Consider the following 24,803-nt stretch of genomic DNA (forward strand, 5'->3'; position numbering starts at 1 on the left):
ACAGATTATTAAGCTATCCCGATATGAACTCCCTAACATTGGGGTAGCTTGACCTGCAGAACAGAAGAAAAAGTTTAATTTGCCCATATCTAAGATGTCTGTGTTGGTTGGAAGGGGTCCCAAAAAGAGTCTAAAAGACAGACATGGACATTGAATTGGAGTTCCAGTCCAGTCCCTGACTGCTAGGCTTGCATTAAAAATGTATGTCTTACAGTATGGTTAATAATTACCCAGGATGGGTCCTCTTATATATCTTCATGAACACAAAGAAAACTGAACTCAAGATGGGTCCATCCATGTTCACGTTGACTACTGTTTTAATGCTAAAGTAATTGATTGAAATCAGAGAGATATTCTGACAACATATTTTATGCCACATATCTATGACAACATTCCAGATTTTAAAATTACTAGATCTATATTTATGATTCTTAAATGTCCCAGGAATAAATTGTTCTGTGAAGCCATCACATTAGTTCTGTTCCTGATCCATAATATATATAGTGACTGAAAAAGAAAACTGCAAAACTAAGCACTCCACAGTGAGTCACATGTGTATGGCTATGGAACACACAAAGAGCCATTCCTGAAGAACAACTGGTTTCCATCTCTGGAAACTACTGTATCAAAATGCATGCCACTTGTCTCCAGTAATGGACAAGGATAGGAATCTAAAACTGTTACACTTTACATATATTAGAATATATCATTCTTCTGGCAGAAGTTTCCTCCATCAGTCATTTATTGTAAAGGTCACTAAAGTTCATTCCCATTGTAGTACAAGAATAGCTCATTTATTTGTTTTCAATAAACCACTAGATGGATTTCTATCTTTTATTGAAAATAATTTGTTCAGCACCAGATTATAGCAGGGGCTTCATGCAGGGAAATACGTTGGTTTCAATACTATTCTAGGTAAAATGGATCCAACTATTCACTTCTGAAGAAAGGAAATGTGGACCATGGCACTACCCACTTCAATATTGCTTTACCCTGAGTGAAATTTATATTTTTGGTCTTGTTTTGTTTTTTACTCTAAGAGCCCCACTATGAGAATTAACTTCAGTGGTACATATATAAAAGTATATGCATTATACTTTTTTAGACTTATGCATTAAGAGGGGAATGTATCCATGTCCTTGTGTTCACTAGTTCCATCCATCTGGATACTAATCCCTTCACAGCCATGATGGATCCATTTAATGGTTTTCCTAAGGACTGTGTTTCTCAGTTTAGCTTTCCATCTATAAAGGAGCAAAGAAGTAAAGGCCTACCTTACAGGACTATCATACCTTTCTTTGCTCATTTCCAGAATCAGCCAATTACCTCAAGCACGGTTGAAAGTGTTTCTCTGTTTTTTATAATTATGCAGATGCTAAAACTTACCGCAGTTCCATTCATCTGATTTGTCAGCACAGTCTATCTGCCCATCACACCACCATTTACGAGGCACACAATCATGATTGGCACATGTAATCTCATCCTTTTTGCAAAATGCTGCCATGAAAAAAGCAAATTGGGAGAATACAGTCTTTAAGAATGAAAAGACAATGTACTGACAAAAATAAACAATACATCCTGAAGAAGATATAGCTTCTTTGCAGAAATGAGAATGATGTGATTTCTGAATAGAAGAGTGATAACCGATTATGATGATTGAATTTCCTTACTTAGTGGTGAACTCTTAGGTGAATTCTCACATAAACATCAAGCCCTGTTTAACAATGCCCAGAGTTGTTTCAATTTCTGGTTCGTTTACCTGATCAAGGGGCTGGTCCAAATATGATGCAAGTAGGAACAAGAGCCTCTCAATATGTAGAGTCTTTTTGACTCTATAATACTTGCGTCCCAAACTGAATGCAGCCCAACAACCATATATGGTGGCTTTCCATGTTGATATTGCAATTCTAAGAAGGCAGAAAAACAGAGGTTTACTGAACCCCTGTTGGGCCATCATATATGCCTCATGGCCCGCATTGAGATTGGTGGGTTTCAATACCTGAGATACATAACAGAACATGCATGTTCTAGGTTTGCAGAGATAAATGGAAGTTAAAAATTCAGTGAACTCATACCATAAACCACTGAAATATTTTTAGATATGGTAAGTGGTATATACATTGATTAAATAATAAATAAATAAATAAATAAATAAATATCTGACAGTGATTCAAAGAAAGAGATATTATATAGCTAAAAATCCTTTGTGAACCTCATGACTGCATAAACAAAAGGTATTAATTCTAATGAGTAAGTTCTTTGGTCACTGCAAATTAATCTATTGTCGGTTGCCCAAAATGTGTAAGCTGTGCCGTCCAAGAAGTGTTGTTCACCTTCAGACAATAGAGTTCAATAGAGGATCCCCACATTGCATCGCTCACTAAACTTGGTCAACAGCTGGTTGGCCACTGTCTGAACAGAATGCTGGACTAGATGGACCTTTGGTCTGATCCAGCATAGCTTCTCTTATGTTCTCATGCTGCTTAAATTATTCATCTGATTCCCCTCTAGGATTTCTCATGGAAAGGAATAAACAGTTCTCTATTATCTTATGTACATCTTCACGGCTATGGTTCCAACATTGTGGAATCCAAATCTTTCAAAAAATAAGTAAACTGAACATAAGGAAAGGAAAGGAAAATGTTGCATAATCTTCCTCTTTCATCTGAATTCTTCCTGAAGCTTCTAGGCCAAATAGACTGACCAGATCTTCTTTAAATGCTAGCATGCAGTTCATCAAATAACCCACAAAAAAGGCATTGTAAATGCATGAAATAAGGATGCTTTAAACGACACATAAAAACATGGGTGGGGAGACAGAAACCAAAACCAAAATAAAATTAAAAAAATAAATTCAAAACAAAATGACAATTTGAAGAAAGGCTTTGGAACAGCATCATAGATGAGTGCAAAAGAAATAAATATCAAAAGCATGCGGAATGACCCCTCAAGCTTATTTTAGAGAACTGTCTCCTACGGAAGCAAAAGAACCAAGAATTATATTTAGAAAATAGATCTATGTTAGTTTCATAATTGCTGCTTAAACGGAATTTAGCACCTACTATTGTAAATAATTTCTGGTATCAGTAAATAGAATGAAAAAGATACATTAACTAGAATGTACATTCAACTTATAACGAGCTGACTTCTATTGCAAAATACGTCAGTGTACTTATCATGGAATCCAAGGGGGCACTTACAACCCCACCGATTACTTTCCTCTCCGCCAATTCCCTTCCTGCCAATTCCTGTGGTTCTACCAATTCCATTGAGCAAGTGGGACCCACTGCTTACAGAAGTGAGATATAACACTTCCTAAAGGAAGTCCTGAAATGAGTAGAAATGCTCTTTTCTGGAAGGAGGCAAGTTGGTGGAGCTCCCGGCCTCCTTCCAGAAATGAGTGTCTCCACTCATTATGGGTTGGGCCCAGAAGTACTAGATCACTGCCTGTAAAATATCAGTGTATTGGATTGCACCTACTTAAAAACAGAACGGATTATTCTTTTCTAAAACGCCCAATTTTGTAACTTGAAAAAACAAGTTCTGCAACTGGTATAAATTACACAGATGGAATAAATGTACATAAATTTATTATAAGAAACTAAGAAGTGCTCTGATGAATCAGACCAACGTTTCCTGTAGTGTAGCATCCTGTTCCCATCAGTGGCCAAAGCAAAGCTTCCTGGAAGACCGTCAAATGGGCTTGGAGGCAATACCCCCCACACCTACTGTTTGCCCACCCAGTAAGTAGAATTCAGAGGCATAATAAGTTGCTGCTTCAGAGGCTTAATACGTTGTTGACTCAGAACCTGGAGGTTTCAACTTCAAAACTGGTTTCCTGCTTCGTCCGTGTTTGTACAATGCCATGACCACTTGCAGGTTTGGTTTGTTTTGTTAAGACTGGTAATGCATCGTGTCATCCATGCTTCTGCTGCTGAACTGCTCTGCTTCTTCCATAACCCTCAGTAAAACGTGGGGCTTCCTGTCAAAAACCATTCTGTCTATTCTAGAAACTCAATTATTTATTTAATATGCCCACTGTGGCTCCCAGTGTAAACACAGGACTGGCGCGTACTTGGCAGCCATAATTTGATTATCATGCTTATATTAGTGTATTTTCTCCTGGATTATCAGTGATGCTACATTTCCCAGTATGTAATGTGCATTCTGCTTGAGATTCTGTATATTTGTTTTTAATGTCCATTGTTTTTAACTTTTGTAAACTGCCCAGAGAGCTTTGGCTATGGGGCAGTATATAAATGTAATAAATAAATAAGTCATGGTTTTAAACAGTCACCCAGAATGCATTAATCTATTGTACAAAATAGAAAATATTTTAAATAGAATTTTTATATTTATTTTAAAGAAAAAGAAAAGGAGGAGAATTCTCCTTCTCTTTCTAGCCTACTAACCTGTTGAGTATGTCAAGTAGAACTAACAACAATAGGTGATTTGTCAGAAAATAAAGAGGAACCTGAATGCTGTTTGGAACCACTATACAGGTGCAATGAATGGTTGACATCCCATATCCTAATAGAACACAGAATGAATGGGTATTTCCCAAAGGTGTATCCATTGGCTTTGATTCATGCATAGACTGGTATAAAATTCAACATCTACAGGACTCTCCTTTCATTTTTCTGCCTTTTTTTAAAAAAAAATAAGAAGATAAAAGCAAAGTTCTAGCTCTCACTGTTAGAGAAAGGCTTGAATATATCTTCATGCCCTCATATCATGGGGAGAAAGTAAACAAAGAATGACAAGAGGAACAGAAAATCTATCAGCAGTAATTGATATTCAGACGAAAGTATAACGTGAAAGGGAATATCAGGACACAGAGAGAAAAACACCAGTGAAAGAAAAAAGAGGAAGGGAACAAGGATGAGAACGGGACAGGAACATCCAGACAAAATAAGTCATTATAAGGGACAGAAAGGGAGGAAAGGAAGAAAACAGAGCATAGACAAGTGAAGGTAGAAGGATACCTAATACAAAAGAGGAAAGTGAAAGGAGCAGAATAATAAAATGCAAATATTTTGCCAAGAAGGGGGATATGTGTCCTTGTCCCTCTTAATGTTAGCTTCTAGATTGGCTGCATAAGGATGCAATTCAGGCATTGTGGTATAAAGCACTTACAGCAATTTGTTTCATCCATATTGTCAAGACAGTCCGGAAAACCATCACATATCATTGTATGTTTGATACACAGTTTGCTTGATGGACATTCCCAAAGACCTCTTTCTTTGCAACCTAAAGGCAAGAAATAAAAGGCATTAGAAATATGCCACTTCAATGACAAATCAGAGTGTCTTATTAAGAATCGCACAACACATGAGAAACAGAAAGATTGCTAGAATACAAAGACATTAAATATACTGTATATCCCTACTGAGCTTTGAACTGAATTATCTATTCTTGTTTATACATGTATCATAAACTTACTTATGATAGCACTAGTATCAGTAATGAGGTTCAGGAATGTGCTTAAATAAAATTAAAAAGCAGGTATTCAAATATGTTTAAACATGTTAATAAACATTATTAATAAACATTATTTGGTTAATAAACATTATTAACCAAATACAGACCTGAAAAAAAAAACATATTGAGCATGTTTACTCAGAAGTAAGTCCTAGTGTGGCCTATGCATGTTCACTCAGAAGTAAGTCCTAGTGTGGCCTATGCATGTTTACTCAGAAGTAAGTCCTAGTGTGTTCAATGAATTTTATCCCTTGGTAAGTGTGCACAGGAGGACCACAGGAGTTGGAAGCTCTCCATGAAATGACAGGTTTGGGGACTCTCCATAAAACAACTAGCAAATTCAGTGTTTTGGCTCACTTTAATATTGATAATGAATTGGATCCAGTCTTAGTCCAAATTGAATTCACTAATTTTCTCTTCTAGCTGGTGCCATAAATTATGGCAGAGGAAAGTGCCATAAATACAATTTTTCCTACCGCCACACGTCTACCACAAACACAATTATCTCACAGAATTTCTGTAAAGTTTCTGCAGGTTCCTGAGGAAGGCATTTCCCATAGCATTCACATAGTATAAGAATTTCCTAAAGTAGTTAAAAATACTCTGAAAATTATCAGAATAAGGAGCTAACTTTATGGTGCCAAGCTTGCACCGTGTTCAGCCAAAATCTCACACTTCCGCTCCAGCAGGGTTGCGCCAGAAAAACCCCACAGCAAGGAGCAAGCGTGAATTTTATGGCTGTCATCTATCCCCTCCCCATCCCTCCCTGAGACTAGGGGGAGGAGGAGGAGGAGGAGGAGGAGGAGGCATTTGGGGGAGAAAATATTTTAGCAGGAGAAGGAGACAGCTCAGGGGGGAGAAAATATTTTAGGAGGAGGCAGCTCAGAGGGTAGGAAATAATTTGTTTTAGGAGGCAGAGGTGGCAACAGCTTGGGGAAACAAAATAATCTCCTTTCCACGGCAAGGCAGAGTGGGGCGTTCTGGCATCCATTCCGATGGACCCCTGCCCAGGTGGACAGAGACCAATTAGGGGTTTCCATCCACCAGGAACACCTCCTGAGTGGCTCCTGAGCAAAGACAGACCAGTGGAAGAGCTGCACTGCCCTTGCTCTGGCTGAAAAAGTCGGGGTAATTCCCGACCTTTCAGCCACGGATGTTTTGGCTCTTTGTCCTGATTTGGCTTTGAATCTTCCACTGTGTCATCTAAGCGACACTGCACAGGTTTAGAGCCACCCTGGGGCAAAGAAGACGTCAAGACAGCTGCTAAGGTACCACTGTCGAACAGCTTACGCTACTTCCTGCAATAAATCCTACAGTGAATCCCAAACTAAACGCACAGGTCAATGCAGCTTTTCAAATCTGTGATACTTGATTTAAAATATAAGAATGCTTATGTACAAACATCCATTCCATTGGGTGCTTTTAATTTTCAAAACCCTATACACCAAAAAAATCCTTGTTTGCCATAGAATTTTGTGGAAACTCTGGGCACTGTCTAGCCAAAGTTAAACAATTCTTACTGATTTCAGTGGAAGAGTTGTGCATGTGTTTAATTCTCCCACTGAAATAAATAAGACCTGATTTCATATGAATAAGCCAATCGTTCTCTCTATTTTTAACAGAACATCTAGAATGTTTTAAATACAAATTTAAAGAGAGAAAAAGAAAGGATAGGAGGAAATAACATAGAAAATTGAAGCAACAGATAAGGATGGAACAACGTACACAGTAAAATTGGGAACATGTCAGCTTTCCGACAATGACATGCACCTTTCCGGAGGTTCATCATTATTCATTGAACACTGCCTCAGTCTCCTCCAAGTGTCTTTACTCAGCTGGACTGGTTTCATAATAAATTCAAGATGAACTCTTGTATAACTGTGCCACTCCCTTGGTATTAAATTCTTAGTTTGTCATATGGAGGAAATTAAGGCATAGCACAGTACTATAAAATATTTATCTTTCTACAGTTTGTACACAGATTGGTTTTTTTTAAAGCAGTTCATTTCAGGATTGAGCTGCTTTGCTTAAGCAGATCATTAGTAATCATGTGAAATAAGCAGGGGAGGGGGTGGTATAAAGTGGCACAATAGTAAAAAAAAAATAGTTAAAAAAATCCACCACTATGGGTGCAGTCAGTTAAAATATATAAGTAAGACAGATAAACTAGTTAGAGAGTAATTTCAAAATATGTTTTGTGCTAAAGGAATAGAGTTCTTCAACCAACTTCGGATTAAAAAGGACATAGTCATAAAACCAGCTGATTAAAGATGAGCTGTTGTTGTGATAATATCTATGATGGTCTGAAATAACTAAATGACACCACTATATACAAATTTCTTGATCATGATATCACAGCTGATCTAAATAAAAAAACTGGCAACATAATCCATAAATTCCTGTATGAAAACTTACTGGACAATAGGGATACTGTTCTTCGTGCTGAAGTGGAACTACCATCAATGTCTGTTAGAGTGAACAAGGCTATTTATTTATTTGTATGTGAAAAGACTGGTTAACATGCCTGAACACTATTTGACTAAACTGTGTTATCTAGAGTAGAAGAACAGGATGTTCTTGCTTTGAAAAACTGGTTGGATATCTTATTGTTTTGAAAAACTGGCCCAACTTTTTCTTTCATTGGCTTCCTTTCAGTGTAAGGTTAAATTTAGAGATGGTTTCTACTCACATGATGCTGGAACTGTTCTGCAACAGGATTTAGCAGATGGTACAATCTTTACAAGGGTGAGCGATTTCTCTCTAATTAACTTAATTCCTTGACTCACTCATAGCTAAGGAAGGCATTTATGGAATTACGCTTCCGGACTATGCCTTCAGCATACCTTGGATAGGAGGTATACAAATGTTCCTACATCCCAATGGCTTTGTATCTGTAGAATTCCACAAGTAGGGGATATTATAAAATGTGTGTGTGTTGTGTGTGTATTGCGAACTATATGCCAGTCCCAGGAAAATATTTTTTTGCACACCTTTACTGAGAGGAATGTCTGGCTTTGGCTGAGCAGATGTGGAAACGCTTATAGATACTGATCCTTATGTAACTAATCAAGTAGCCTTTTTTTTGCAGTGGCTGCTAAAAAGTTAGACCAAGGGTCCTTAAAACTGCTCCAGTAGACTGTGCACATAATGAACTGATTTGAGTGGCTTGTTCAATCATTTTTCTGTGATTGTCTCTCTTCTGTTGTTGATGTGGCAAAATTGTAAGAACCTATGATTATATACAATAAAATCAACTGAATTGAAGTTCTTTATCCACTAACATACCTCACAAATACAGCCTCTCAGTCTTAACATCTTTTTTTTTAAATTCCACAACCTCTAATGAACCCAGTACTGGAGTCTTAACCTACCTGGCAAAGTTGATACCCACTTGCAAAAGAAACTATTGGCAGAACTTCCATCTGTCCCTTAACTAAAAGTCATGTCATCCATACCATCGAAGAACATTATATAGAGTTTGGCTCTTAGGATAAAACACATTTTCAATAATAAAGAAAACATCCTAAAAAGATGCAATGAATTTAAGGAATATTTCCAACAATGCAGATATCATAGTCACATTATTGACTACAATATCAATCGAGAATAAGTAATATCCAAAGATATTCTTCTTTATAAAACAAATACTAACTCTTTGAAATAAAATTGTATTCCATTTGTTGTGGGCTATCATCCTGCTGCCTCTAAGTACCACTAGATTATGAAACACAGTTACTCTAATATATCATATTGCACTCATTTAGCCATTAATTTTTATCACCGTGCATCACATTCAGAAAACCACCAAATTTACATTAATTTCTGACTAAAGCAACACTTAAACAAGATACTTGCAATCCAGGATCACATCAATGTAAATCAGCCCATTGCATTACCCGAAGTTACCTTCAAGAAATGACTTAATTTAAGAGCACAGTTACATTGGATTAGTCAATCAGTAACATGCACTTCTACTAATGTGATTTATTTAACGGAACGTAAAAAAATGAATGTGGTATGCAATATGTAAGAAAACTACAATGGGCCTAGGAACAAGACTACAAATCTACAATTCTTACTAAAACCTCTGTTGTTAGTCTTAATCTTTAATAAATATATGGATAAATATAAATATATATGTAGTCTACTACTCAGATGTGCCATTTTGCTCCTTGAGTCATATTTTCCAGGCTTTTTATGACAATTCCTAAGAAATGGCAATCATATGATAATTATAATAATTATTCTGCCTATAGGATCTCATCTCTGACAGGGAGTTTTGGACCAAAAGCAGCCCACTAATCGGCAATGGCAGAAAAGTTGCTTGCAACTAAGATTTCTCTGGATAATACTAAATCCTAAATTCAGTCTGTAACAGGTAGAAAGTTGGCTGACACGCTTACATTTTAATTTCTAATACATCTTATTCTAAGGGAAGAGAATGGGTGACAATACAATAAAGTAAACAACATAATAAAGTCATCAAAAACAATGTGTGATGTAGTACATATTACGGTAACACACGGGCAGAACTCATCCAAAGAGTTCCATGGAATCACCTAAGTTATTAGAATGGACCTACAGATTCTAGTGGATTCTGGTATTTTGCAGTGCTCATTTGGATACTGGTCATGCCAAGCTGCAGTAATCCCTAACAGCCTCTACTGTGCGTCCAAAATTCTTACCTTCCATATTTGTTGCTTGAGGAAGTTGTGTAAAGTGAACCCACCTCAAGTTCAGATCAGACTTACTGAGAGAGATATGTAAAATTAGTTTTATGACAATTCTCTAGTAGTGAATGACCCTTTTAAACAGGGCCGCACTATTCACGATACACTGTTAACTGGCTTAATATGAGTCAAAAGAGTGCAGTGAGTTTCCCACTTTGCAATTAAATGCTTAAGGCTACAATTCTATTCACAGTTTCCTGGGAGTAAGTCTGAACAGATGTGCGTAAAATTGCATTCTGGAGAAAAGTCAGCGCGCTAAAATCCCCTTGAAAGCAAAGACACTTAATTTCAAGGGTATTTTAGTGCACTGGCTTTTCTCTAGACCGTACCCATCTAACACAATGTCAGCTACACAAATAAGGCTCCAAAGACCTTTGATCCTTGTCCTCTAATTTTTTTAAAAAAGAAAGAATGTGAATGAGGGCAGAGCAGCTTTCTAGAACCCTAAAAGCATTGGTTTGTTTTTCAGTAACAACATTAACTGTGGTCAAAGAAATGTCACTCTGACAGCTGTAATTTTCTAGCAGATGCAGTCTCCTATATTTATAGACGCTGATAAGAATTCTGTTGATCACTACAAGCACTTGCTTGGACACACAGAGAAAGTAAGGGCAATTCAGTATTAAATAGATTCACCTTGTGTACCAAACAGAATTTCATACCTTAAAGTCTCATAGCAGAAAATGCAGGGAAAATACGTTATTTAATTGTTTTCATAAGTATAAGGGGGGGGAGAATTTTGCAGAGAAGGAAAAACATATTAACTTTTTGATATGAACAAATTAATAATTTGTTCTTGAGTTTTTTCCTTAAACAAAGTAGAACAAGAAACACAAATCATCATCCTTATTTTCTACTCAATTTTATCCCAGTAGTCATATAAGAAGACGTTTTCTCATAAATTACAGCCAAGCTACAAGAGACAATGGAAAACCCATGACCTGGATCTCTTGCAGTTTTTTTCATAATGAAAAGCGGCTGCAGGTGGCCTTGATTAGAGGTGGGTGAAAATTCATTTGGTTCACATTTTAATGTGATCTTACCAAATTCACACTTCCTGAATCTATACACAAACCAGAATGGTTTTACAGCTTTATTTTCACTTTTCAGGATTTTATCAATGAAAAGTGTGTGCAAAAATGTGTATGATATGGAAAAGTGTGCTTATATATATTTGTGTGTGTGTATATATATATTGGGGAAAATGCACAAAAACACTTTATTTAATTGGGAAATTGTCTGCAAGAAACGTGAGGACATATTTTGAAAAGTATGTACAAAAATGTGTATATTTTGAGAAATGCATACAAAAGTATGTACAATTTTTTAAACCACAGATGCAAAAATGGGGCAGAAGAAACTTAACGTGGGGAAAGAGAAAGTGAGCAAAAATTGATCTTGACAGATTCGCCCATCTCTAGTGTTGATTCATATTAGGCCTTTAGCAAATGAGGAAAGCATTTTAAACCTTTCCAACATATCTTCACCCTCATCCCACAGGATAAACCAATAAGCCTCAATTTCTACTGGGCAAAAGAGAAAATGAGTTAAATTTCCCATCCTCCCTGTATCATAGATTATTGAATTTAGAATGGGGAGGTCTGCTTTCAGATGATAGCTCAGCTGGGTGGCCTTGGCCAAGTCACTCTCTCATCTTAATATGCTTTACAAGAACTATTGTGGGGATAAAATGTTGGAAGCCCCATATATGCTACACTGTGCTCCTTGAAAGATAGATGGGACACAAATTCACACTTTCAGAATCTTCTAAGTTGAACAGCATCTGGAATATATTTTTACTCTTCCTGCACATCTATCATACATTGTTTTGTCTGCGCCTAAAAAAATTCATTATTATTACAATTGGGGAAAGATAACATAGAATTGGGTAATAACCATTGGCTAGGTTCACACATAATGCTAAGGATGTGGTGTAGTTTGTTGAAATCTGGTTTGTCATCTGTTTGAACCCATTCTTGAAAAATAAATCATGGTTTGTTAACCAGCTACAAACTACAAATAGAAGCCATAATTTGTTGTTGGCTTATGTATTTATTTATTACATTTTTACACCGCCCAATAGCCGAAGCTCTCTGGGCGGTTCACAAAAATTAAAACCACAAAAAACATCCAACAGGTTAAAAACACAATTACGAAATACAGTATAAAAAGTGCAACCAGAATAAAACCACACAGCAAAGTTGATTATAAGATTAAAATACAGAGTTAAAACAGTAAAATTTAAATTTAAGTTAAAATTAAGTGTTAAAATACTGAGTGAATAAAAAAGTCTTCAGGCTTACAAATTATGGCTTGTTTAAACCATGAACCAATCCAAAACTGTGGCTTATCTGTGGCTCGGTTGTGTTGCAAAGGTGCCCAGCAAGAGCAGCCCGAAAATGTAATCACTCTGAAGGCTGGCAAAATGGGCAGCAGAGAAACAAATGAGAAAAAGAGAATACAAGCCAATGATTCTGTTCAGATGACACACTAAGCAACAGTGGTTAAGCATTTTGAACTAAAGATTATAGCTTAATTTGTCATGTGAACCATTGATAACCATGGTGGCTACATAACTATGCTTTAAACACACTCACTAACCATTTGCTGTAAAAGGGTGTTGACTTGGGGTGTTGTCTGAACAGGCCCATTCTTTGATTACTCTGCAAGATAATTCGTGGCTAAAGCATGGTTAATATAACCATAGTTAACATAAACCATGGCTTAGGGTTACGTTCAAATGCACCCATTGATTGTCCTTGACACTCAACTACTTTGTAGTCAATACATTATCTTGTTTAATTTATTTACCACAGTTGTCTTCATCACTGTCATCTTCACAGTCTGCCTGTCCATCACATCTTCTGGAAGCCAAGACACACCTCCCTGAACGGCATTTGAAGTGGCTGGGTGAACACTCTGCCAGGGAAATTAGAAAATCCAGTCAGTTGAATGCTTTTGCTATTACAAGTGAACAGCAATGAAAAAGACAAAAAGAGCTCACAATATGTCCTTCAGCCATTGGGGAGGCCCAGCTCCCCCTCAGTTTTGCAACTGAAATGACAGCCATGCTGTCAGTCTTGCCCCTCTCCCTATTCTTCAAAAAAGTTTTCTGCCTTTAAAAAAAATGTCAGAGGAGTGTTCATGCATTTGTCACATGATTAATTAAAGAAGAATAGCATTTGAAAGAGCTAAATTGTCCTAGGGATTTTGAAAGGAAGGTTCCTTGTTGACATTATGTTGGGCAGGGTAAGCAAATCAGCACCATGCACTATCCCCCTGTAGAGGAATAAGTATATTTGGATCTATCTTTAATTCGGAATGTATAACCTGTGACATAGGTACAACAATACATCAGGGCATCTAACACATTCATAAAAATAAACAAAAATATAAAAATAAATACACATAAAACCCACAATAAAACATAATCTCAAAAATAAATTAAGATTACAATACTGAATCCTTAAAATATCAGGTTCAAAGAATCACAATACAGCAAAAAAAAGAAGCAGCAGCAACTAAACACTAACATTAACCCATCCCAAGTAGCTTCCAAAATAAAAAGAATTTTATTGTTTTCTTTTTAAGAGAGAGTAAGCTAATTTGTCAGGCTTCCCTGGGTAGAATTCCCTAAGTAGGAGAATGACCATTTCCTCATTACTATCAATATAACTTCAGAAAAGGACAGGAAGAGCAGCAACTCTTTTGAGGATCTTGGTATGTAGTGGTAGAGCTTATTTGGCAGACATACTTGGACCAAATCCATTTAGGACAATGAATGAATGGTGGAAACACCATTCTATAAAGGTTACGTTCAACCATGTACATCTTAGCGTTGCTGCCTTGAAAGGGAAGCAATAGGAATAAAACAGATGGCCCCACCCAGATGCAACATGAACCACCTGCATCAGATAATAGATTGGGTTGGTGCTGAGGAAAGTAGAGTAAATGGCAGACAGATCTGACTCATAAGGCATAATCCACCAGATCATTCTGTTCAAGTCGACATTGCTGTACAGCAAATTCACTAGGATGCTCTTGCATAGCCCACATTCACTGAGGCTTTCAACATGTGAAGAAAAGGAAACTAGTTTACTGTTGAATTAGGCTATTTCTTTGAGTAGTTTTGATTATGTTAAATAATATTAACAATATGCATGACAATTTTCCCTCTTAAGAAAGCTGTGTTCATATTAAAGCAATTTGGCTTTGTTTTATCCTGGCAGTTGCTTTTTACTCTGGCTACCATTTTAGATCCTCAAATGCAATAACTTTATCTTCATATTAAGAAGGTGGCACTTAAAAATAGATTCCTCTTTCCCCCTTTCACAAATGTGTAAGTGTTTCCTTCACTTACTTAATTTTACCTATGATTTGACTGGATGTCCTGCTCTAGGCTGAGTCCTGGCTCTTTGCAAGCACAAACAGAGAGCTAGGCAACAGAATGGTCAGTTTGGCAAGCAGATGGTTAAGCAGACAGGGTTCCGTCCAATGAGCTTAAGCTAAGGAAAGAGCAGTCAAAAATCCAGGCAGCAGTCAGAACACTGGAGGAGGAAGATTAAACATCAAGTAATGGTTTAAACATCAACTCAGGTATTCCATATCCAGTTTAAAAGTTCTCAAAATTAATAACCTTCTACATCTTCATTAGGTGTTAGACAAGTTTGGTTGTCTGAGTTTTCTTCTGGGAACTGAGAGCAATCAGTGTCTTCTGGCCATTGTAAACCCACAATTCCAAGAACAGATTCACATCGTTCCTTGGACTGTTCACAAAGTGCCCTGAAAAGATTAAAGTAGAGGGGAGGGAGGGAGAGAGAAATGTTAGCGAATAACCTTCTCCTCCTAAAAAAGCATTCTCAATGCCTACAAAAACTGGTTACAGAAAAAAAATTAATTGACATAGCAGAAAAATATATTAAAATCTTTGATGGTATCTTAATTATGCTGTCAATAGCTCAATTCTAAAAAATTTCTGAGTGGACATATAATCACTCAGAATGGTACATATCAACAGGTGTGCTCCATATGCTTGGAGAAGAGTGTACATGAAACTTCCTATGTACATAATTTGGTTAATTCCCTGCCCTGCAACAAAACCCATCAGATGGGCTATTTTGGGGCTGGCCATAAGTATTATACAGTTTCAAACACATTGATTTCAGTCTGGTTCAGAAGCATCCTACATCTTCCATGGAGAATAGAGAGTAGTATGATACAATAAATGATGTACTGAGCATAGTGAAAATAGTCCCATCGGCATCTACAGCAGGGGTGGGCAATTTGCAGTCCTAGGGCCACATACTACCCTTGGCCTAATTTCTTGGGCATTCAGCCTAATTTCAAAAGACCTCTGTATGCAACCAGTTAAGACCTCTGGCAAGAGTGATCTGTCCCTCCCCTGGAAGTCTGTTGGGGGCATGTCTACACCAGCCCTATATCCTGCGATAGTCCTTGGATCATCCCTGTGCATCCAAATAACGCACAGCGGATTCAGGAGCAACCAGGATGACCAAGGATTTTCCCTAGGATATGTGGAGAGCATGGGCCATGTGAGGTGTAGTGGCTAAAGTGTTGGACTAGGAGTTGGGAGATCCGGGTTCTAGTCCCCACTCAGCCATGGAAGCTCACTGGGTGACTTTGGGCCAGCCACAGACTCTCAGCCCAACCTACCTCACAGGGTGGTTGTTGTGAGGATAAAATGGAGAGGAGGAGGAGGAGAATTATGTACACCGCCTTGGGTTCCTTGGAGGAAAAAAGTCGGGATATAAATGCAATAATACAATACATGTGACCACTGCTCTCGGGTCCTCCCATTGTCCCCATGTGTAGCAGGGACTGTAAAATGGGCACAGAGCTGCACAGCGGCAGTCCATGCCCATGGGGGGTGGGGAGTGGGTTTGGTTTAAAAAAACACCTTTTTTGCCGCTCCTCCTCCCTTCTTCAGAAAAAAATGGTGGCCATGACATCCTTCCAGGACGTCATGCAGCCATCAAGACACTGGGGGAGGATTGCAGAAGCCGGTAAGTCCACGAACCTCCCCCTTCCCTCCCTCTACACCCTACAATGTAGACATGCCCTGGGTGGGAAGAAGAGAGAGAGAGAAGAAGGTGACAGGAAAAGGGGTAGCAGAAGGAGAAAAGGCTCTGGCTCTGCCCATCACTGGCTTTGGCCCTTCCCACTGCTGATATGCAGCCCCCAAGAGATTATCCTTTGGAGAATGTAGCCCTTGACACCAACCTACAGTGTCAGAGTATAGCATAGGTCAGCTTTACAGATACCTGAAAATACCTTTATGTAGATGAGAAAGAAAAAAAGATTAAATATATATCACTTTTCTAACCTTCAACTTTTTAATGTTCCACTTGTTACGACACTAGCCCTTTCCTTTTTAAAGTCTCTACATATGGAAGCCCTTTTGTAGTCATAATTTTTTTGATGGTTCTTTATTGAGTCTTTTCTTAGTTCATTATATCTATTTAAGATGTGGTAGCAGAAACAGAACGTACTATTATAAGAAACAACATACCATCAGTGCCTCTAAAGGCTCTAAAACACTTCAACCATTATTTGCCCCTGTTTGTAATTGCAAAACAGACATGTGCGTGACAAATTCTAGGACCTAGACAAAACACACATTTGCATTTTATAATGTCTCATGGCATCTTGCAGATTCCCCTGGAATCATTTATTAGTGCCAAAGAAATTCAAATCATTATTTAAATTGGACTTGTGACCGAACCTAGATGCTACCAATCTGATCCTTAACAAAGCTGCAATTCACAGCCACCAGCAACATTGGCTCTAACCATTTCAGAGTGCTGCAGTTGATGTTGGACTTCAGGCAGGAAGACCTAGATAAAAAAAAATCCTTCTCAGCCTTGAAGCTCAATATTGTTGCTAAAATAAAATGGAATAAACTGTGGGTTTGGAACATCAGTGATTCTCAGTCAACTTTCAGGTGGGTCTCAGAGTTGTAGACTGTCCAGTGCCTCTTTGCTTGACTGCCCAATGCCATGGCCGCACCATGCACACTGCATATGCAGCGTGAGATGGTTAGAAAGCAAGGCTAATATTTATTATTGTTGTTGTTATTGATAATAATAAGTACATAGTAATATATTATAATATATATATATGAGAGAGAGAGAGAGAGAGAGAGAGAGAGAGAGAGAGAGAGAGAGAGAGAGAGAGAGAGAAAGAAATAATAACGGAATAAAGAGAAAGGGGAAGGAAACTATTATAAAAGAAAATGAATGTAAAAGCAGCAGGTGAGAGGGATGAAATAAACTGGTAATTGGGAATGGGTAGAAGTGGGGTGAAAGAAGAAGGAAGAAGAAATTACAGGAGATGAATAAAAACATTTTGAGAGGAATGTGGCAAGTAGGAAAGAGAAAAACAAAATTAAATAAAGTTTTCTCTACCTAGAGGAGGATTTCCTAACCTTTTTGGATCAGTGGGCACATTTGAAATTTTTGCAAGAGATTCTTGTTCACTCATAAAATGGCTGCCATGGTGGACATGGCCAATCCCAAAACACTCATTTCACTTGAAAAGTTACTAGCCCAAGAAGCTAGATACAAGGCAGAGATGGGGGCAGAGCTCTAAATACAAAACCGCATTTGAAACCAAGTAAAAATTTTGAACACAAAGTGGAACACATTCTGAAGAATTCATATTTCAATTGTGTATCTCGTTTCTCCCCAAAATTCCATTTTTTCAGTTTAAGACGTTGAGAAAAAAGCAGGGGAGAGGTAATTTTTCCCCTCGAGTTTTCTGGCTTCTACTACCTCCCCTCAAGCCTTCATAACTTTACTAATAGGAGCAGCAAATTCCAAAGAAGGATGAAGAGTTAAATAATATTTCAAAGAAGATTCTGTGGGTAGGGACTACTCAGTTGTTTTATGCTAGCCTAGATGTACGTGGACAATGGACACAATTCCAGTTTTAGTTCCGGAAAGGATATCCATATTCATGTCTTCTCAACATCAAACCAGCAGTCAATTCACTCACAATATAGACAAGCCCTAATAGTAATCATATATCTTACAGGGGTGAGGAAGGGCTTGGCTTCCCTACTAGTTTTCCAGAATTCAGAGCTAATTTGACATTGATGTAATGTGGAGCAGACTTGCTCTGTCTATTCTACCAATTTCTGGGAATGTGCAGGTCACAACAGGGAACCTGTATTATCATTATCATTTAATTTGTACCTCTGTAAGGAAGGGCCAATGTCCCCCGCTAAACAGAAAGTCAAACACACACACACACACACACACCACAGTTTATTGAAAGATGTTTACTGGAGTGCCCAAAGTAGAGTATAGCAGATAAGCAGGAAGATGTACTCCATGCCTACATCAGAGAAGATTTAGAATTAAAGGGATCAAGAAAAATGTCATGAGCGCAGAACCACTAAGGATGTAAGAATTGCCTTCCTAAGAACCAGCTAACCTAGCACTCTGATTCTCATAAGGGCTAACCAGATGCCACTAAGAGCTCATGAGCAGGACATGAAGATAACGGCCACCCTCCTCTTGTCTGACTCCATCACCTAGTATTCAAAAGTGTGCTGCCTCTGAACAGGGAAGTGTATTTAGCTCTCATGACGAAAGACTTATATGAATCTACTTATTCCATTTTGAGAATATTTTGAGAAAATATAATGGGTGCTATCAAAAAATAGCTGTGCCACAGAGGGTGTCTATTCACTAAATGGCTGATGTCAACATGAAACACTCATTTCAGGATACTCAGAGGCATTCTGAGGGAAAGAAAGTGAAGAAGATGAGTGACTGCAGGCCAAATGCTTTACTTTGTTACTGCCCAAAGTAAAAATAAGAAAACAACATATTAAAAATGGGAGGGACAGGGAAAGTTCTGTGAGTACACTGGTGCCCATGGGCACCATGGTAGAGGGCCTATAATTAGGCTACCAAATATAAACCTAAGAACCACAATGACTTTGGTTTACGCAATATGGATTGTATTGCTACACTTCACTGCACAGTAGGCAGAATGAAAGTTGCATTGAAAGACAGTTTTTAAAAAATAATGTACGTAGCATCAAATATTACCTGCATGGTGGAATACGATGATTTGTTTGAAGGTCGCATTTTGGCACCAAGATTGTGCAGGCAAAAAACATAAGGTATTTATAACAGTTAGTCTGAACCAAGGCTGGGAAGAGGGAGGATTCCCAGCTGATGGAGGCTTCTTTCTGTGTCCGATGGCCCAAGTAGTTGGGATAATTAGTATAATTATAAGGCAGGTTCATGCACAGTTCCAGTGTAATTGGTTCACACTGACCTGGCAAAGTAAAAAATAAATTATGGTTTAAAATACAGAGACAATTGTTCTAGAATGAACTAGTAATCATCAGTAGAGTAAATCACAGTTTAATTAAGAAATTGTCAAAACACAGATGGAATTTCTTTTTAAAAAACTGAAAGTGTATCTGTGTACAAAACACAAACTGAAGCAAAATAAAAATCACATTTGAATTGTTTATACATACATTTCTTTATCAATTATAATCACATTCAAGAGTCTATCTTATTCTTATTCTGAACTGATGAAAACACAATCATGGGCAAGATTCCTCCAGAAGTTCCATCTAGTTCATAGAATCATAGAATAGTAGAGTTGGAAGGGGCCTCTAAGGCCATCGAGTCCAACCCCCTGAAAGTATCTATTCGATTCTGGCTACCCTGAAGTTTAACAAAATAAGTCAGCCTCCCCCAACCTAGTACCCTCCAGAGGTTTTTGACCTCAACTATAGACTTCATTGCTAGACTCACCCTTCTCCTTTTTACACCCAAAATTTGAAGCTGTGTTCCTCTTACATCTCTTTTTATTGCCTCCTATGCTAGTTTTCTTATGAGTGTGCCTCATAATACTGTATATGGCCAATTCATTGCTATCATCTGGAGACTACCCTGTGTGATAAATAAATCATTCTTTTTTAACCACTTGTCACACTGGTCTATTGATTTTCACCAGGCTACCACGAACTACCAAAGACTGCCCTGTACAGGGCATTCCAAGTGCCGGCCCACAACATTTTTGTACCTGAGTAATAAAATATAAACAGCATCTGCCAACAGGAAAAAATATAATAATACATCACTGACAACTTACTAACCTGTAATAGAAACCCAAATCTGCTTCTACTTCATTCTGCCTCAAGGTAGGGTTATGACCTGACCACTGCTGGTACTGATCAGCTATTAAAAAATGCTGTGAGCTCCAGCATCCTTTAGTCTGGCTGTCTCTTCAATGTGTTGACTTTTTAGATGAAGAGAGTTGAGTTGGTCTGGTTTTGTTTCGTTTAACCTGGGGAACTCTTGCCCTAAAGCCTGGCATATATTTATATTCTTGCTACATACTTTTATTTTATTCAAAAATTATTCCACCATAGCATTACCATATGAACACAAGGCCAGGGCTCCTGTATCTTTAACAGCTGTATAGACAAGGGAATCGCAGCAGGTGTCATTCATCACAACAGTTAAAGCTAAAGGAGCCCTGCCCTCTTTTGTAGTGACCAGATACAAAAGAGGGCAGGGCTCCTGCAGCTTTAACTGTTGTGATGAAGAGGGAATTTCACCAGGTGCTGCATGCATACAAATGACACCTGCTGAAATTCCCTTGTCTATACAGCTGTTAAAGATACAGGAGCCCTGTTCTTCTTTTCATATGGTCACATATATATGGATACTATATTATGAATCTGTTTCCTACACTTAATTATGTGTGAAGAAGCAATTTATGAAAATTTGGCAACCCTAACGAAACATGTCTAAACAATCCTGACATTGCATAGCTTCCTTAGAAGCCATCTTCAAAAACTTATAGACTGTATTTTCTTTTCAGTGATATTTTACAGAATGAAGACATATTCAAAAAGTTGTTGCTAAAGAGGGATTAAAATCCTTTAGCTGAGGGTTTTAAACATTCTTTGACGACAAAGGAACTTTTTTAAAACACACACACATCATATGAGGATGCAGCGGTGTCTGGAAGCCACTCCTAATACTGACAAAATACAATTTTAATATACAATATTTTTCCTTATGTCTTCCTTATTGATCCGTTAGCTTTTTATCTTTATAATTTCTCTTGGAATATTACATTTCTTCCACTGTTTTCTCCAATTTTGAACCTGCTTCCCATCTCAGTCTGAGACAAATGGCAGTACCCAATGCCTCCACTGGTCCTTGTATCAATAGGTTAAATCCAATGTCACAATAGCAGAAATCAACTAGCAGAAACTGACTTTCTCCCTCTCTCCTCCCCCCTACAGCCCTCTGCACCACCCAAAAATATGCTTCGGAGGGTTTCACAAATGTCTGGAGCAGATTTTGAGGGTGCGGGTGGTGGTGTTGAGGGACACATTCCCAGAATGACAATGTTGGACACAACCCCATTTATATGTTTAGGTCTTATTTCTGGGTAGTCATGTACAGGATTGCATGGTAAACTCCTTATACATATGATAAATAAGATGTATAAATGTGGCCTGTTTTCCCACAGTTCCTGATACAGTGAAATTGACAGTGATTGTCTGAACTTGTTGACCATGAATCAAAGGTTGGTTTGAGTGAGACTCCCACAGTGCTGTCTCCAGCTATGCCTGTTTCAAAGATAGGTTTGTTGCAAATGAGGAATGCAGTATTATATAAAAATAAAACTTTTATTGCCTCAAACAAACATTGCTTCTAACTAACTTCTCTCCAGCCCTGACTGACTCTTGAGAGTGCTGAGTCACTGACTGCTGTGTCACCTCCTGATTGGGCGAGTATTCCTTCAATCAAAGTCTGTGTCCCTGACTTCCTCTTCCATCTAACTTCCTGTGTGTCTCACTTAGTTCTACCTATTGATACAGTCCTGTTGCTATTACAAGAGAGCCAGCTTTTGCACTTCTAAAAATAACCCCCAAAAGAGTGAAAATACTTGTTTCTGAATCAAGTCAATTTGTTCTGGAAAAATGCATTTCCTCTTGTTTTGGATCACTTTTAGAAGTGTGAAAGCCCATTTGTTACTCCCTCCAACACATGGGCACAAGACAAGATAAGTAATGTGGGAACATACCCTTTGAGTGGGCCCATAACTCAAATAGAAGCCAGGGAGCTGCCTTACCCCAGGACAATATCCCCAGGACAATATCCATCTATAATAGTACTGTCTATATTAACTGGCAATTCCTCTCTGAGATTCCACATGGACATCTTTCCTAACTCTACCTGGACATGCAGGGATTGAACCTGAGACCTTGGCTGAGTTCGGACGACACACTAATCAACTGTTGTTTCCCATTCTATTCCAGTTACACCCCCCTTCCCCAGTTGATTAGTGTGTCATCTGAACTCAGCCCTTTTGTAGGCAAAGTATGTGCTTTACTACTGAAATACACACCTTCCTATAATTCAGTTCCATACAAAGGTCGACTACAAAAGACAACTTCAAAGACAACACTGATTGTGTTTACACAACACGACAACCCACACTCATGGTTGAGTATGAGTTTTCATTAAAATATGGGTTGTTGTGGAAACATGGGTTGTATTGTCTGAATGAGCTGTGCTAACAAATCATGGTTTGTTAACCATGAACAACTCAATAAGAGAACCTATGGTTTGTTTTGGGGTTTTATTTATTTATTTATTTATTATTTATTACATTTCTATACCGCCCAATAGCCGGAACTCTCTGGGCGGTTGTTGACTGTTTGTGGTTAACAAATCATGGTTTATTATTGTGGCTGGGTTCAAACAACACAACAACCCACAGTTCAACAACAACGCACACTCAACCTTGTAAACCCAGTCCTGCAGTAAGAAAAATGGGCATGTAAATCCAGGCCTGTGATGCATTCACTTGACTTAATTTGAACCATGTATACTTAAATTAAAAACTGCTGATTCATGAGCCAGCTTTAGCCCTCTTTCTTTTATGTCTGATTATAGATGCTTTCACAACATATTTTAAAATGTTGTTACAACAATGAATGCCCAGTTAGAAGAAGAAAAGACAGAAAGCATGTAAAGAATAAAAACTTGGAATCAGGAGTCACAAGTAATGTTCATTACATCTTTGATATGATAACCGCATGACTGAATACCTTTGTTTTTGGTTTGGTCTAATCAAGACAATTTCAGCACTGAAACATATTACCAATAATCATCAGAAATAGCTAAAACAAAAAGATTATTTTCTTCTGACTCCTGAAGTGCACTATTATCAATGCAAAGAACACAGAGGCTGTTGAGAGCATGCACAAGATATGTCAATGGCACAAAGCAATACCCTACTCACTACAGTTTGCTCGGCTATTATTCATATCACAGAGAGGAGAGTAGCTACAGGAATCAGGACAGGAAGTAGAAGTACATTTCTGATCTCCTTCCTGACATGGTGTTTGACCTGGAAGGATAAAATAAAATCTTACAATAATTACTGAATAGTGTTAACTATGCTATAGTCAGTGCTAAAAGGTAGTTTCCAATGTTCTATCCCCTTGTTGCACTCTAGCAGTGCAACAAAGATTTGGCTTCAAGAAGGAGAAAAATCTGTGATGATCAGATAACCACTTTTGCTCCTCTGTGCCATTCCTTCCTTCCCAACTGTGATTGCTTCTGACTAGCAATCACAAATGTAGATCATACTCATTATACCATGCCCAACAACTTGGCAGGGCATACCTTTCTTCATCTTCAGCTGTACTAAAGAGCACTGAGGTAGGAGAAAAGGGTGATATGAATAGTGACAATCGCAGTGATTCTGCAGAAACCTTAACAACAACATCAGATAACAGCAATTGTCAACATGTATTCTTTTCTGCACCATTGTTTAGCTACATGCATACTTAATATTGTTGAATGGTTGGGAAATGGTTATCTTCCTATAAATATTACTTTCTGAGTAAATAACAAATTCACTCGGGATAAATTGACCCATCAGTAGTTATATCCAGTGTTAGTCCAACTTAAGTCCCATTCATTTCAATGGGACTACTCTAAGTAGGATTAACATTGAATGCAACTTTATACAGGGATCCACTGTGAATCTCTCCTTTCTAAATTGAGTTTCACATCTTTAATTTTAGAGCAGGCTTCAATTTTATAGTATAAAAATCAACAATCAATAGAAGACAAATTGGACTATAATTATTAGGATCTGATCTAGGTCCTTGCCCAAAAATAGATTGCATTTCTGTGACACGCTCTACTCCATGTCACAGAAATGCAATCTATTCATGTTATGTGCATAAATGGAGTAGCTAACAGAGGAGTTCAGCATGATATATTATTAAACTTTAGGATTTCTAGTAAAAGGAAAGACCATAAGACCATAAGAAGAGCCATGCTGGATCAGACCAACAGTCCATTTAGTCCAGCCATCTGTTCCCACTGTAGCCAAGCAGCAGCTTGTAGGAAACCAACAAGAAGCACATGAGTGCAACAGAACCCTCCCACCCATGTTCCCCAGCAACTGGTGTACATAGTGATAAAGAAACCTAAATCCACAGAAACCTGTTTCTCAAGGGAAAATGTGTAAGCAGAACTCAAGAGACACAAACTCCTCACATTC

The 24,803-nt window shown here is 37.9% G+C and overlaps 1 protein-coding gene across 1 annotated transcript in view; it reads right to left on the bottom strand.

Annotated features, from left to right (window-relative positions):
• Positions 1–24,803, bottom strand: part of CORIN (corin, serine peptidase) — a 137,900-nt gene that overhangs the window by 23,640 nt on the left and 89,457 nt on the right. The window contains exons 10-15 of the mRNA XM_063135103.1: positions 23,529–23,636; positions 19,289–19,520; positions 14,848–14,993; positions 13,023–13,130; positions 5,137–5,250; positions 1,387–1,497 (exon numbers count right to left, since the gene is read on the bottom strand). Coding sequence (XP_062991173.1) covers positions 1,387–1,497; positions 5,137–5,250; positions 13,023–13,130; positions 14,848–14,993; positions 19,289–19,520; positions 23,529–23,636 — 819 coding nt within the window. The remainder of the gene's footprint in view (positions 1–1,386; positions 1,498–5,136; positions 5,251–13,022; positions 13,131–14,847; positions 14,994–19,288; positions 19,521–23,528; positions 23,637–24,803) is intronic.

Source organism: Elgaria multicarinata, chromosome 10 (assembly GCF_023053635.1).
Source record: "Elgaria multicarinata webbii isolate HBS135686 ecotype San Diego chromosome 10, rElgMul1.1.pri, whole genome shotgun sequence".
Classification (NCBI taxonomy): domain Eukaryota; kingdom Metazoa; phylum Chordata; class Lepidosauria; order Squamata; family Anguidae; genus Elgaria; species Elgaria multicarinata.